At 48.0% G+C, this 14395-nt stretch overlaps 1 protein-coding gene across 13 annotated transcripts in view; it reads left to right on the forward strand.

Moving 5' to 3' along the window:
- The window catches only part of RGS8 (regulator of G protein signaling 8), a 126316-nt gene extending 112176 nt beyond the window's left edge, over window positions 1-14140 (forward strand). For all 13 annotated transcript variants that reach the window (XM_078078091.1, XM_036078657.2, XM_078078090.1 and 10 more), the window contains 2 exons: window positions 7511-7677; window positions 9112-14140. In XM_078078091.1, the coding sequence (XP_077934217.1) occupies window positions 7511-7677; window positions 9112-9294 (350 nt within the window). In that variant the 3' untranslated portion in view covers window positions 9295-14140. The remainder of the gene's footprint in view (window positions 1-7510; window positions 7678-9111) is intronic.
- The last annotated feature ends 255 nt before the right edge of the window (window positions 14141-14395 follow it).

The following is a 14395-nucleotide window of genomic DNA, read 5'->3' on the forward strand; positions in this document are numbered from 1 at the left end:
GGATGAGGGAAGGAGGGGCAAAAAGGGACGGAGGACAGAAGAAAAGGATGAGGGGCTGAGAAAGATGCTGAAGAGTCAGAGAGAGGACCAGGCAGAAAGTTTGCTGGGAAGAGGTGGGAGGGGTTAGAAGGAGGAGGAAAGGATCTAGCTGGGAAGAAAAGCCTCTGTTCTGGTCCCATACAATTCCTTTGCTGGGTCCCCTAAGCAGGAAAGGTGGGCCAGGTCTGGGCCAGGTGGGCTGTATACAAAGGCAGCTGGTGCTGTCTGCTCTGGGAAGGGGAGGGTCTCCTCCAGCTTCAGGGGGCCTTCCACCCCCTTCTCACTTCCATTGTTCTCAGGTGAAGTTTTTGTTTGCACGGTGACCCTCACCCCAGCCTTGTTCAGAGGCAGCCTTGGGAATATGGCAGGGTGGGAAGAGATTGGGACCAAGAGGGGTGGGTGAGCAGAGGACGAGGGCTGTGGACAGGCACAGTCTGTGTGGGGCTTTGTGAGCTTTTTCTTTGCCACAGTCTGTTCTCTAGATGCGGCTTCTTAGGTCCAGACCTCCCTAGGCCTTCTCCCCCCAGCTTCCCCATCTCACCTCCCTAGGCCTTCTCCCCCCAACTTCCCGTCTCTCCTCAAGCTCTTCTTTTGAAATCCCTGACAAATTTTAAGTGCCATATTTTGCTTTGGTCCCCCTCCCACTCTCTCTGAAGCCAGCTCTGGAAATTCAGGTGATCGCATCTTGGGTTGAGGCCGCCTGAAAGAGCTTGACGTCTTTACAAGGTCACTTAGCCACACTTTGTTACAGTGTCCCCAGGCCACCACTGGGGAGTGTGCCAGTCTGCTCTGTAGGATGGCCCTGTGCCTCAGGGAGGTGGCCGTGCTGCAGGAGAGAAGAGAGTTTAGACAGATTCCAGGTTACCGGGAGCACCTCATGGCCTCAGTTGTCACCACAGATAAGGTGATGGCAGGTGTCCTCCTGCAGAACCTCCAGCTCTGTGAGCTAGACATCTCATTTGCCCTAGTACTTTCAGTGTGATTGCTTGATCTGAGGTTTTTGTCCCTCCGTCCTTTGGAGGGAGAGCTAACATGAGGCTCTCCGATCACGAGAAGAGACACAGGCAGAGTGGGCTCTGAAGTCACACAGATGTGGGTGCGAATCCACTGTCCACCTCTTACTGGCCAAGTGACCCCACACATTGAACTTAAACTCTCCAAGTCTCACTTTCCCTCTTTGTGAAATGAGCTTCCATAAGAGCTAACATGTATTGACTGCTGGATCGCCTCATTTCGTCCTCATAACAATCTGGGGCAGCAAGTCCCAGTATTATTCCCATTTTACAGATGAGATGAGGCAGGCTTCAAGATGTTAGGACCCTTTTCTGAGGTCGCACAGATTCAGACCCAGGCTGTCTGACTCCAGGACCTCTGCCTTGACAATAGGGTGGGTGTGAAGATTGAATGAGTTGATATATGTAGATTGGACAACACAGAACTGGGCCCAGGGTAAGTCCTCAGTGTGTGGTGGTGACGATGTTCCTGGGGGGGAGGTGGGAAACAGTTGGCTGAGAGCTGTGTCTGATGCAGGCCTGAGTTGCAAAAGGAGCACAGAGCAGAGCACGATCTTACGCAGGGAGAGTTAATTGGATCCATCCCTCTCACTTTACAGTTGAGGATGCTGAGACCCAGGGAAGTTGAATGTGTTGTCCAAGGTCACAGAGCTAATTATGGGCCTGACTCTGATCAGAACAGATGCTCCCAACTGGGACAGTGGTGCTTCTGTCCCAGGTGGACGGGCAGGGTTCTGTAGGCTGCCTCAGTGAAGCCAACAGGCGATCATGAGCTGGGTATGAGTTTACCACACATTTTATATCAAATCCCCATCCCCGCCTGAGTCAGTCTCAATTGCTTCCAATGTCATTCAGTTGAATTCTGTTGCCCATGTCCATCCTTGTCTCTAGGTTGTTCTGCTACTCCAAGATACTCCTCTGCCTTCCACAGTGACTTTCGATTTCTCCCCACCTCATCTGTTGCCATCATTTCTGGAAACATCACCATCTGTGGAGTTACTCATGGCCCCCTTGTCTTGGGCTGAGATGGCACTCCCCTCCCTGCCCCTCCAGCCATTGCTGGCGTAGGCTTCCTGTAGGCCCTGCCATCATGCCGAGCCAGGGACTGGACCACTGACTCACGTAAGAACGCTGGCTCTGTAGTTTGGCATCCATGCCACTTACTAACCCTGTGACCTTGGGCAAGTGATCTCATTTCTCTAAGCTTCCTTTATCTCTCTACAAAATGGCAGTAGTTCAGGACCTATGCTCTAACTTTGCCATATGGAGCAAATGCTGGTGGTTCATAGAGCATCTAATGTGGTGCCTGGCCCAAAGTAAGTGCGCATTCAGGGCCTGCAGTGGTCCATTTTCAAAGTTCCTTCTCTAACGTCAACCTTTTTTTTTTTTTTTAACCTCATGGTTATCCTTCTCCTCTTTTCCTATGTTCCAACGTTTAGATCCTAAATCCTTGCTGTTCTCCGGGTTCAAGCTTCGTCTGCCAACCTGGAACTGACGGTCCTTTCTTTGAACGATGGGCGCATCCTCAGAGTTAAAAGTTCTTGCTCCCTTCCTGGTGCCTTGTAACCTTGTTCAGGAGCTGGAACCTAGAACCTCACAAGTCTTTGCCTATTTCTTACCCTATTCCTGCTTATTTTTCCAAAGTACCTATTCCAAACCCTTCCCAAACCCCTATATCACACACTGGACTTATAATATTCAACTAATTATTTTAAATTATTGCTCAATGTCTGTGACACTGGACTAGCTTTTGAGTTCTGTGAGGTGGTGACTTCGTCTGATTTACTCATGCCATATCCTCACAGCCTAGCACGTGGAGGCAGACTGCCTTCACGGGGACTTCACCCCAAATTAATGAAGACCAAAGCTGTTCAGCCTTATACATCTCAAAGATGCCCCTTCCCTGGCCAGTTCTTTCTATCCTCACCCACCCCACTTTCTTTTTCTCTACTTTTGACTTTAAGGGAGACAAGTTCTCCTCCTCCTTCTTGGTCCCCCTCCTTCTCTAGGATTTGTCTTTACCAGATATATTCTTTTTTTTTTTTTTTTTTAAAGATTTTATTTATTTGACAGAGAGAGGGAACACAAGCAGGGGGAGTGGGAGAGGGAGAAGCAGGCTTCCCGCAGAGCAAGGAGCCTGATGCGGGGCTCGATCCCAGGACCCTGGGATCATGACCTGAGCCGAAGGCAGACGCTTAACGACTGAGCCACCCAGGCGCCCCCAGATATATTCTTTTGATTCTTTAATCTTTCTCTTCCCTTGGTCTTTTCCTTCTGCCTGCAAATACATCTAAAAAAGATCTTGCTTTAGAGTCATATGGACCTGGTAGCAACACTTGGTTCCCCTTGCCAGCTGTGGAACTGGGACACTTCTTCGACTTCTGTAAGTAAGTCTTAATGTCTTCGTTTGGAAAACCAGAGTGCTACTATCTATGTATCAGCATTGTTGTGAAAATAAATTGAGCTGGTGTTTGCAAAATCCCCAGCAAAAAATATGGCATGTAGTAAATAAATAAAATTTTCTGCCCCAAATCCTAAATAAATACATAAAAATAAAACCCTGCCATCCCTAGGTCCCACCACCTTCTCCAGCTAAAATCAGACAGGAATTCCTTCATTTTCCTGCACCCAAACTAGAAACTTCCCTGTATCCACATGCAGCCCTTTCTCTTCCTCTCCATCATAATTCTCTTCTCAGGCTTATTTCTGCAACATTTTATCAGTTAAACTCTTTCTGTCCTTTAATTTCAACTCCTTCCAGTCAAGCAGTCTTTTCTGATTAGATCAGCATTCAAACATACTCAAGACCATCTTACCAAAAACAAAACAAAACAAAACAAAACACACAACAACAACAACAAAACCAGAAAACCCCAAGCCCTTCTTTCCTGACCTCTGATTTCCTTCCAGTTATGCTGTCTGATCTCTCTCCTCCCCTTCTTGCAAGAAACATCTAAATGAACTATTTCTGCTTCCTCTCCTCTCTTTCACCCCCACGTTCACCCCAGTGCCCAGGGCCCCCATCACACCACTAAAGCTGCAACTGCCCATGGTCGCTGAATCTCATCACTGAATCCAACAACCGCCTCTCGGACCGTAGCTAGCTTGATCTCTGGGTAGCACTGGCCACATGGCCGCTTTCTCCTCCTCAAAACCTTCGCTTCCCTGGGTTTTTGCAGGGCTGTGTTATCCTTCTGTCTCTCTGGCTCTTTCACAGGACTCTTGATGTATCTTATAAGTAGGCTCAATAATTGTTTACGTGATTATTATTAAACACTAGTCTTCCTGAGCTATTTCTAATTACTCAAACATTCTTAATTATTGACCTTCGCTGGTGTGGCTCTCCCTTCCTACAATTCTCTTCTCCATCCCCCCTTCCCTTCTTTCACTTAGCTTCCTGCTCCTCCTACTTTACATCTCAGCTTAGAAGCTTCTCCGTCCTTCTTAGGGCCTTAGGTCTGGCTGAGGCATCCCTGCTGGGTGCTTTCACAGCAACCTATGCTTACCCTGCCATCCCACTTATTGTGTATATCGGAACTACCAAATTATATTTTCTTGGCTCAAACGGCCCTTTCACTGTAAGTTCTGAGGGCTTAGTTGTGCCTGTTTTTAGCACATCTCGAAGAATGCCTGGGTCCCTTAATGGGTGTATGAATGAGCGAGTGAATGAATGGAGGAGGCATTATTGCTATGTTGGATTGGGAGTTAGTATACTTTGTATTTTAATGCTACACAGTATTACCTGCGTGAACTCCGTCAAGCCTGATCTCCAAGCATCAGCTTCTTCCCCTATAAGATTGGGAGAAGTACAGCAACATTCCTGAGAGCACCTTGCAGGTGTTCTCTCTTTTTCAATCCACACAAAGGCCCAACAAAGCTGAGACTTCAGTGAAGGGAGATAATGTCTGTCTCTTGTCTCGCATGAGGTAGGAGAGTTTCTCTAGCGGGGTTATCTTCACCAATGCCATCAAGGGAGGCAGAAAGGTAATTTTCTTTATCTGTAACTGGATTCAATTTTTTCTCGATGGAAAACAACACAAAATCTAACACAAACAACAAACTTCAGCTTTGCCATTCAAAGGATTTGGTCTCTTCCAGTTTAAAAACAAGAGGCCCTTCCCAGTGACTCTTCCAAGCCACTTTGCATTTACTCTTTTAGATAAATGCACAGTGTTTTAGGGTTCTCCCCCTGCCCTTTCCTTCCCAATCCCTGCCCACAGGAGAAGGCTTTTGGCCTGTGGTCCTCAGGTCCTCCCTGCATCCACCGATAGCATCCATGGCTCTTGTCATGTGTGGACCGGTCACTGCTCAGAGACTGCCTTGCTGGACCAGCTCCACCTTGGCTCTCATGGGCACTGAGTCTCTTTGGAGGCTTCCACAGCTCCAAATGGTATTCCAGCCAACCTCCGCCTGTGGCCTCTGCTACAGGGGCCCTTTCTGCAAGCAATGGCAATCTCCTGGCAGGCAGGCTAGCTCTCAGATCTGAGTTCCTCAGAGCCTGGGGAAACCTCTGGGTTACCTCTAAAAGAACTTGGAGGAGACAAGCTGTGGCAAAAAAGAGCATCCACAAGGGATTTTATGGGTAGATTTTATGACCTGACATATTTTGTACATTGGTAGTTTTAAAAAAATCGTTAAAATGAATGAATGATTCTCTGGCCATTTCTCTGTCTAATCTTCGTCATGTTAGTGCTTCCTGCTCTCTTTGATTCTCATTTTATCTTTGGTTTCTACTCCCTCCTCTCAGGGTTTTAAACCCAATGTAGGAATGAGGGTGCGTGGGGCCCTGAGCCAAACTCTCATATGAGTTTAAACACTACTCTCCTCTTCCTTCCCTGGCACAGGAGCAATTTTATTTCCATCCTGCCTGACGGGAAACAGCCTTACATCATGTTCTGCTTTCTCCATACTCCTTATCTTAGAGGACCATATGTCTTGTCTTACGGTGATCATATGTTCTGGTTTTTGTCTATGGTGGCCGTAGTTTATGCCCATTGTCTCTGTGTAATTAATAGGCATGCCCCCCATTGACTCTCAAAAACGTACTGGCTCGGGGGGTAGTTTTCATGGCTACCCTACTTTTGTTAAACACTTTGAACTCAGGCCTCCAAACTTAGATATCTTTTCGATTTGGGAATTCCATCAAAACCCTTTTCTCTCAAGTTCCTGGCTCTGGCAACTAAAAGTCTTGGTTTTTTTTATGACAATTATTCCATTGTAGGACATTACAACATCTATTTTGAAAGACAAAGATACCCAATGACTTTTTAATTAGAAATGAAAATGTCTCACAAAAGTAAAAACAAACATTTAAATGTGTCGATAGCAGGGCGCCACCAATCCGTGGCATGACCCTGGGCGGCACGTTGTCCTGGTGCACACTGGTGGGCCTCAGATGCTCAGGTGATCCCCTCTCTCAGAATTAAGAACTGTTGACATATTGTCCTTTTAACAAGTTTTAGAAAAGAAAGAAAACATTCTGGTCAGAGTCATTTTTAACCAATGCAGTCACCTCATTCTAGGCTGTGTCTGCCCATTCCCTGAGGACAGTTTGTAGAAAGATATAGCTCTAATTTGAGTGGAGGAGAGTGTTTTGAGGGTTAAGATAATTTATAAAATATATCTTAATATAAAAACATTAACTGAATGTATAGGCTATCAGTGGATGTTGTTTTCCAAATCTACATGGTAACCCTGCTCATCTTATTCTGATTGGAAACTCTGTTTGGCAATATGCATGACACGGATTTAAAAAAAATGAAAAGGTGTGTTCATAATTAAATCATTCGGGAGAAAAATTATAATTAATCTTAATTAAACCATGTAATTTGATAAGCAAGATCTTTTAAAATAAAGTATCCACAGGCTAAACCATTAAAACACAGGGCCTCAAAAGTTTTTTAGAAGAGGCTGGGAACCCTGTGAAGGTAATAGAATGGCTTTAGTGTTTGAATTTCAGTGTTTACTTTCAGACGTTCTTCTGGTCGTAGTGAAGGATTTGCCCTGAGGCATTAACACCCTCCTGTAGTTTGTCTTGTAACAGATTGTTGTTTCAGGGTGGTTAACTTGGATTAGGGTAGGGAATGCATTACAAATATTACTTTGGCCTCATTAGAAACACAGGTTCACCAGTGGACTCAGGGGACAGCGGACTCTGCATTAGGGGACAGGCAGTGACCCCCGAAGGCTGATGAAGAGTGACCAGGGCTTCTCATAATCATTATTACTATGGCTTCCTCAACATTTCTCCCTCACATTGCTCCAGCCTTGAGCAGGAGCAGAGCTTGCCTCTGAGTGTACTTGTGTGTTTAGGAGAGAGTCTTCAAGAGGATGTGGGGCACTGGGGGTTGGACAGTCCGGGCTGGTTGCACATTATTGCTGCCTTTCTCTCTTGCTTCTATAGTTCATGAGCTTAAGCCTCTTCCTCTCTCTCTTCCTCCCCCCCACCACATCCACAGATGGGGTGGCTGCATTCCGCGCCTTCTTGAAGACGGAGTTCAGCGAGGAGAACCTGGAATTCTGGCTGGCGTGTGAGGAGTTCAAGAAGACCAGGTCAACTGCAAAGCTGGTCTCCAAGGCCCATAGGATCTTTGAGGAGTTTGTGGATGTGCAGGCTCCAAGGGAGGTGTGTTGGCAGTGGCGAGAGTCTTGTAAGACCTCTATCCGTGGCTCCTGGCTCACATCACTCTCCTTGTGGGGGTTCAAGCCAGTCTTGATGGGTACTGTCTTCTGAACGGAGCCTTACCTCTCTGATGGCTCTTAATGAAGAAAAAAAAAGGATCACTTTTAAGGTGCAGAGCCCAGGGCTTCTAAAAAAGAGCTCTATTAGGAATGTTTTAGCTGTCAAAAATGCGCCTGCAGGACCTGTGTTCCTATAGGGATTCTGCAAGGGTAGATGCATTGAATCCATGTTAGTTTTCCTAGTGGAAGGCAGCATGGCTTAATGGGATGAGCATCCACTTTGGAATCTTGTTACTAGCTGTGTGATCTTGGCCAAGTCCGCTAGTCTCTCTGAATCACATTTTCCCCAGTGTAAAAGTGTATAATATCCCCTACCTTTCAACACTACTCTGAGTATTAGGGATAAAGCACCTATTCAACATCTGTCACTGCTGCTTTTTTTTTTTTTTTTTTAAGATTTCATTTATTTATTTATTTGACAGAAAGAGACACAGCGAGAGAGGGAACACAAGCAGGGGGAGTGGGAGAGGGAGAAGCAGGCTTCCTGCTGAGCAGGGAGCCCAACATGGGGCTCGATCCCAGGACCCTGAGATCATGACCTGAGCTGAAGGCAGACACTTAACGACTGAGCCACCCAGGCACCTCCTGTCACTGCTTCTTAATGAGTCATTACAGTCATTTATATTATCTTATTATAACTTAGTATCATTACAATAATAAAATGAATTGCTATGCTGAGTTATAAAGCAGAATTTTACTTGGGATGGTTTTATAGAAGAAAAATATTTGCTATCTATGATTGCTATCTATCTATAATTCAGTGCATTATATACCTAGAACTCTTCAATTATCCTTTGACTTGGGATGTAGGAGATCTTTGGCCAGTGGCCAGGACATTGTAGGCTCCTTATAATGCTGCTTGGAAGAGAGATGTCCATTATAACCATGGTCTCTCTTCCGGGGACATTTGTTTCCCTAGTAGGTAGGGCAAGCTTTCTTTACGGAATCCACATTAATACTTACCTTCAGTCTCACCCTTTGCCTGATATGGTGAAGACCCCTGGCTTAGGAGTTAAGTGATTAGGGTTTTGCCTTGACTCTGTTACTAACTTTCCATACTACTTTAGACCAGCTTTTCAGTATCTCCGTTCTTCAGTGTCCTTATCTGTAAATTGGGGTGAGGTGTATCTGGTCTTCAGACCTCACAGGATTCTTGCTGGGATCAAAAGGGATGACGTCCAGGAAAACAGTTTGGAAAGCATGAATCAGCTGACATATATAAGATACTGTCATTAATAATTATTACATAGCTAGGAACAGTTGCCAGGCACCTTGGCCCTTGAGGGCCTGTGACCATGCTCTCTGTTTGTGTCTCCAGGTAAACATAGACTTCCAGACCCGAGAAGCCACAAGGAAGAACATGCAGGAGCCATCCCTGACTTGCTTTGACCAAGCCCAGGGAAAAGTACACAGCCTCATGGAGAAAGACTCTTATCCCAGGTTCCTGAGGTCCAAAATGTACTTAGATTTGCTGTCCCAAAGCCAGAGGAGGCTCAGTTAGACCTCAGATGGGGACTCTTGGAGATCACTGGCTTTTCCTCTCCCTTTGCTGCCAAGACCATATTCTAACGTGAAATGTGATAGGTGTTCAAAAAGCAATGGCGTTTAGGTTGGGAGCCTGGGAATGAGAAATGGATGAAAGGCCATTCCAAAGTAAGATCCAGTCACCAGAGCTTGGACTCTATTCCATTTACCCATGTTTGTGTTTCGGTTAGTGGTAGAACCTTGCTGCTATTACCCTTCTTCTGGGTCAGCGACTTGCCCTCCATAATGCCTTGGGTCATCTCCACTGAGAAGGCAGATTTGCTAGCTGGGCTAATGTGTAAATAATGCAAATGCAATTTCCGCCACTTCCATACCCTCCTCAGTTAAGATTCCTGACTCTAACTTGTACTATACCCCTGTGAGGAAGAGCTAGAAGACTCTGGCTCATGTTTGTGATTTGCTGTCACAATGTAATGGCCAGTCCTGCGTGCTGGGACCTCACAATGTAGGAGAGAGGTCTCTGGGGAATCCCAGGTTTCTAGCACTGTCATTAACAGGTGGCCCTGGGAGAAGGGGCAAACTCCATGAGGTTGGCTATTTCTTCCATTTCCACTGGACCAGTATGAAAAGCTGTGATCACTGCCCATCTTAGCCTAGGAAATTCACAAGACTTTTTTTACCCTCGCAATTCCAGGAAGGGTCTTGGGAGATGACTTTCATGACTTCTGATGTGGAGCTGCTTTTAAGAAAGATACAGCTTGCAAATCTTCCTCGATTCTACCAAGAAGTATTCCAGAAGTCAAATGACCAGGGAACATAGCACCAGTAGACTTTTGTGCAATGGGGCACCATATATCCTTTCTGTTGCTTACTGTATTCTCTGCCCTCACCTCCCTGTGGCATCACACATCACTGATCTCTTAGAATGACAGACAGCTTGACAAAGGGAGGTGAATTCCCCTAGCATGGACAGCTCTCATGGTGCCTAATACTCTCCTTGTCTCTCCCTGTCCCCCCTTCCATGCAGGTCATGTAATTATGATGGGGGAGAATGGGAACTTAGGCTGTAACTCTTCAGCTTGCTTCCTGGGAGCATGCTTTCTTAGAAAGGTCTCTCTCATGAGGGCCACCTTGGCTATTCAGCAACTTCTTTCTTGATCTCTGACCTTTTGGGATTGAACATGGAACAGGAGGTGAGGCTAAGATCACTGTGAACATCTGGCTGTGGAGAATCTTCCTAAAATGCTTTCATGGTACCCTGAGGCTGCTTTTGGAACTGTGTCAGGAAACTCTTCCTTGGAGGATGAGCATAAAGCACTCTAGCTGCCTGAGAAAAAGTGGACTTTGGCACAAGTTTGCAGTGCCTGGGATGTGAATCCTCAGCAGAGAGACCGGAAAGTGGAAGAGGAGTCTGGAAGAGGCTGGTCTCCAGGTGGACCAAATCATAGAGAATGTGGTGGAGGTACTACTGGGATAATTCACAGCCAATGCATTTGGATTCATTGCAGATCTCCAAAACTTTCAGCCTGACTAAATGGAAGAGCTATGATTAGGCAAAAGCTCTGGAGTTTAGGTGATTGAGACCTGGGCTGCATTCTCCCCTTGTGGGGTGATGGGCCTCTTTAGATACACTTGCTGGGATTCCAGCATTTGCATTCCTGTCCAGTAACTTTGTGAATCTCTTCCTTCTTTGGCTGCAGCTAGACAAGGTCAAGGAGGCTCTTGAGTCCCACTGGTGTTAGGGTCCATTGCCCTGCCACAACACATTATATCTGTAAGCGAGGGTTGGTGAGTCTGTCTGAACCATCAAAGAGAGAGAGAACACATGCCTCCTAGCCCTCACACTGAAGCATCCTGTGAAATCTCATGTTCAAGAACTCTGAAGCCTCAAATGGGTGTTCCTAGTTAGATCAGGTAGTATTCCCCTGCCCCCACGGGTAAAAAACCATTCTTAGCTAAAGCTGCCAGAATTAATTTAATGATCAAATTTTTGAACAGGGTATTTTAAACATTGTTTACACATGAAACGTGCATCTGCTGCCAACTCTACTGTCGAATATGAAGTGCATGTAAATTGGAACAGCACAGAGTTATGGAAAAATGAAATGTTTAAGAGGGGCCTTTTTACCACTTCCACTATCCCCAGGAGAAGTCTGCACAGAGTGTTGGGCCGTGGCCTCAGCTGAGGCCTGGAGTTCTTGCCAACCGTTTGTGGAACGAAGGCTGCAGATGGTGGGGTCGTGGCGCTGGGTGACTTCCTCCCACGATGGGGAGGTGTGAAGGACCAAGCTTGGGTATCATGAATTTTGCCGCTATGGGAGGGCATGTGGGCGTGTGTCTGTGTGTAGAGGAATGTGATAGCTATATTTATGGTACTCCCGTGGAGTGTCTGCGTGCGTGCGTGTGTATGTGACCATTGTGAGCATGAGGCCAGTACCCCACAGAGATGGTCTTCCCATGGGGTGGAGCTGTCCTCACACCCTTTCCGTCCTGCTTCCCACAAAAGGCACAGAGCTCTCTGCTCTGATGCCTATGTTCAGGCACTTAGGTCATTCCAAGCCAGATTTTGGTCTGTGATGAAACAAAGAGAAATGTTTACAACACCTAGAGCAATATCAAAGCATACCTCATCCCTGACCTTCCATGTCTCCTAGTCCTACCCTCTCTCCTAGTTCCTCTTCTACGGACCCTCGTCCGCCTCACTAGGTGGGCATCTGCAGGTGCCACTTCTTCCGTGTAAGGTCTTCCTTTGGTCCTCAGGCCGGGCTCGTGCTGTGGACTGCCTTCCAGGCTCGAGGCTTGCTCTGGGCCTGGGCCCTTTGAAGACCCAGGGAAGCCAGGGCAGTGGGCCAGGCAGAGCTGCGATTCTTAGGATTGCTCTTCACCCCGCAAGTGGCCTTTTGGCCCTACTTGAGTGTCAACCTGTTTTTAGGCTGGTGTGAGATTACCTGTTGCCTTCGGCAAACCAAATAGAACCTAATCAATGACAACCATTCATAGCCCCAGGGCGCCCGTGGGCTGAGCATGCCCAGCATCCTCTGAGCGTGCCCAGGGCTTACCAGGAGAGCCTGTTACAAGTGCTAATTCCCAGGTGGCACACCCAGAGATGCTGATCCAAAAGACCTGGGGGGGGGGGCACCCAGAAAACTGCATTTTTAATATGTTCCCATGGAGTAGTAGGCTTTGAAAGAAGATGGTCTGAGACAGAGGCTCCCAGCATTGGCTTCTCCTTGGAATCACCTGGGGAGTTTTCAGACCTAAATGTCCTGGTCCTACCCCAGAGCACCTTGGGGCTGGGACCCAAGACAGCAGTCATTTTTAAAGCACCCCCGGTGACTGCCCATGCGGATGAGGTTAGGAAGCACCGGCCTGGGGAGTGAGGAGGAGTATGGCTGAGCTTACCCAGCGGCAGGGCCTAGGGGGCTGGAGCACAGCCAGAGGCGAACTGGCACAATAACCAGGAACCTGCCGGCCCTGAGTCGGACTCTGGGTGCCCCTTTGAGATAATGTTTCTGCCCCAGCTGCATGGGGTGTGAGGCAGTCGGTAGGCCGATGGTGGGCAGCTCTGGAGGGTATTTGATTCAGAGAGGCTTTGCCATGCATCCGAGTCTCATTCGTAGTGCTTCCTCCAAGCTGGCCTCCTGGGCTTCTCCCTCGTTTGTGTGTGTTCATGCACTCTGTGTTTGGCCGTTTGCATTAGGTTGTGCCTCTGTGTCCAAGGCCTTGCGACAGGGTAGTTGGAACTCAGGTGATGGGCGAAGGGTGTGTCCCATCCTGGGAATATCATGCTCTTCGGGGCTTTCTTTTCCAAGGCCACAGTGGGGTTTCAGTTCCTGCTCTAAGCCCGCACGATTCCCTCTTTGGTCTCAGGCTGGATGGGCAGCTGGAAGGTTCCTAGTTGATTTTCTTCTCTGGTGCTCCCCCCAGAATTTGTGCTCTGAACAAACCAAAGCTGGGAAATGGTGTTCTGCCCAGGCTGCAGGCCCAGCCTCTGGGTGCAGGGAGGGCCTGGGTGCTTTTCTTCAGCAGGGCCGAGGTGTCCCCATAGCCCAGGCCCTGGACTGTGAGGGAAAGACCTGAACCCATTGTGTTGAGAGCTGGGGGACGGTAGGAGTGGGGAAGACTGAAGAGGAAGGAACAGGGTGGGAAAGACAAGCAGCTGATGTGGCGTCTGCTTTTCCACCAAGCAGAAGGGACAGGTGAAAAGCGGCACATTCAGAGGCAAGATGGCTCCCATCGACATGAGTGCCCAGAACTCTCCGGACCCTGTCTGTGCCTACTCCCAAGCAAAGCAGAGGAATTTCATTTTCCATCTGACACTGTCCTGCAGTCGGCTGAGTGTCAGCCCTCTTTAAATATGTGTCTCTCCGGGTTAGAAGCAAGAGAGGCAGCAAAGTCACCCCTGCCGTTGAGAACCTGTGCCACTTGGCATGAGATCGTGGAGGAAGAAGCCAAGAGCAGAAATGTCTTCCTGTCCCCGTGGCCTCTCAGGACCCCACAGGGTGCTGTGGACCGATACGGGAGACTGCAAGACGGCACCACTGGCCTTCCCAGGTGTGGGGTCCAGGCCCTCTCAATAAACTGTGCCCTTGTTGGTTGTTACTCCCTTTGGACCCTTCTGCAGCCTTCCCTCTGCCGCATGTGGGAAAAGGTGGCTGGGCTCGGCGTGCCCCCCAGCCACGGCAGCATAGCTGAGTCACGCGGCGTGCACAGGAGATTCGTAGCAGCTCATCTGCCATATAAACCGCTTGGCTGGTGGAGTCCTCATTGAGTTGTTTCATTACTGTGCAAAGTGGAATAATGTCATTCACCTTTACTATAAACAAGGCTGTGAGAACATAATAAACAGAACCTGAACGCGCTGCCCTTCACTCTCTGCCCACATTTCTGGCCAGCTGACTCTTTATGAGGAGACGCTTCACATAACACATGGCCTCCCCCCAGGGGGCACGTGGCTTCACCAGGCAAGGACTGGCACAGGGCAGGCCATGGGGAAAGGCAGCCACGTGGGTGGAATTGGGGTGGCAAGGGTTTGGGGTTGTGCGGGGGTGGAGAGTGACTTTGGGCAATGAGGGTGGCTTTGGAACTGTAATGTGCTATACAAATATGAGGTGGTG

The sequence above is a fragment of the Halichoerus grypus genome, chromosome 7 (genome assembly GCF_964656455.1).
Source record: "Halichoerus grypus chromosome 7, mHalGry1.hap1.1, whole genome shotgun sequence".
NCBI lineage: Eukaryota > Metazoa > Chordata > Mammalia > Carnivora > Phocidae > Halichoerus > Halichoerus grypus.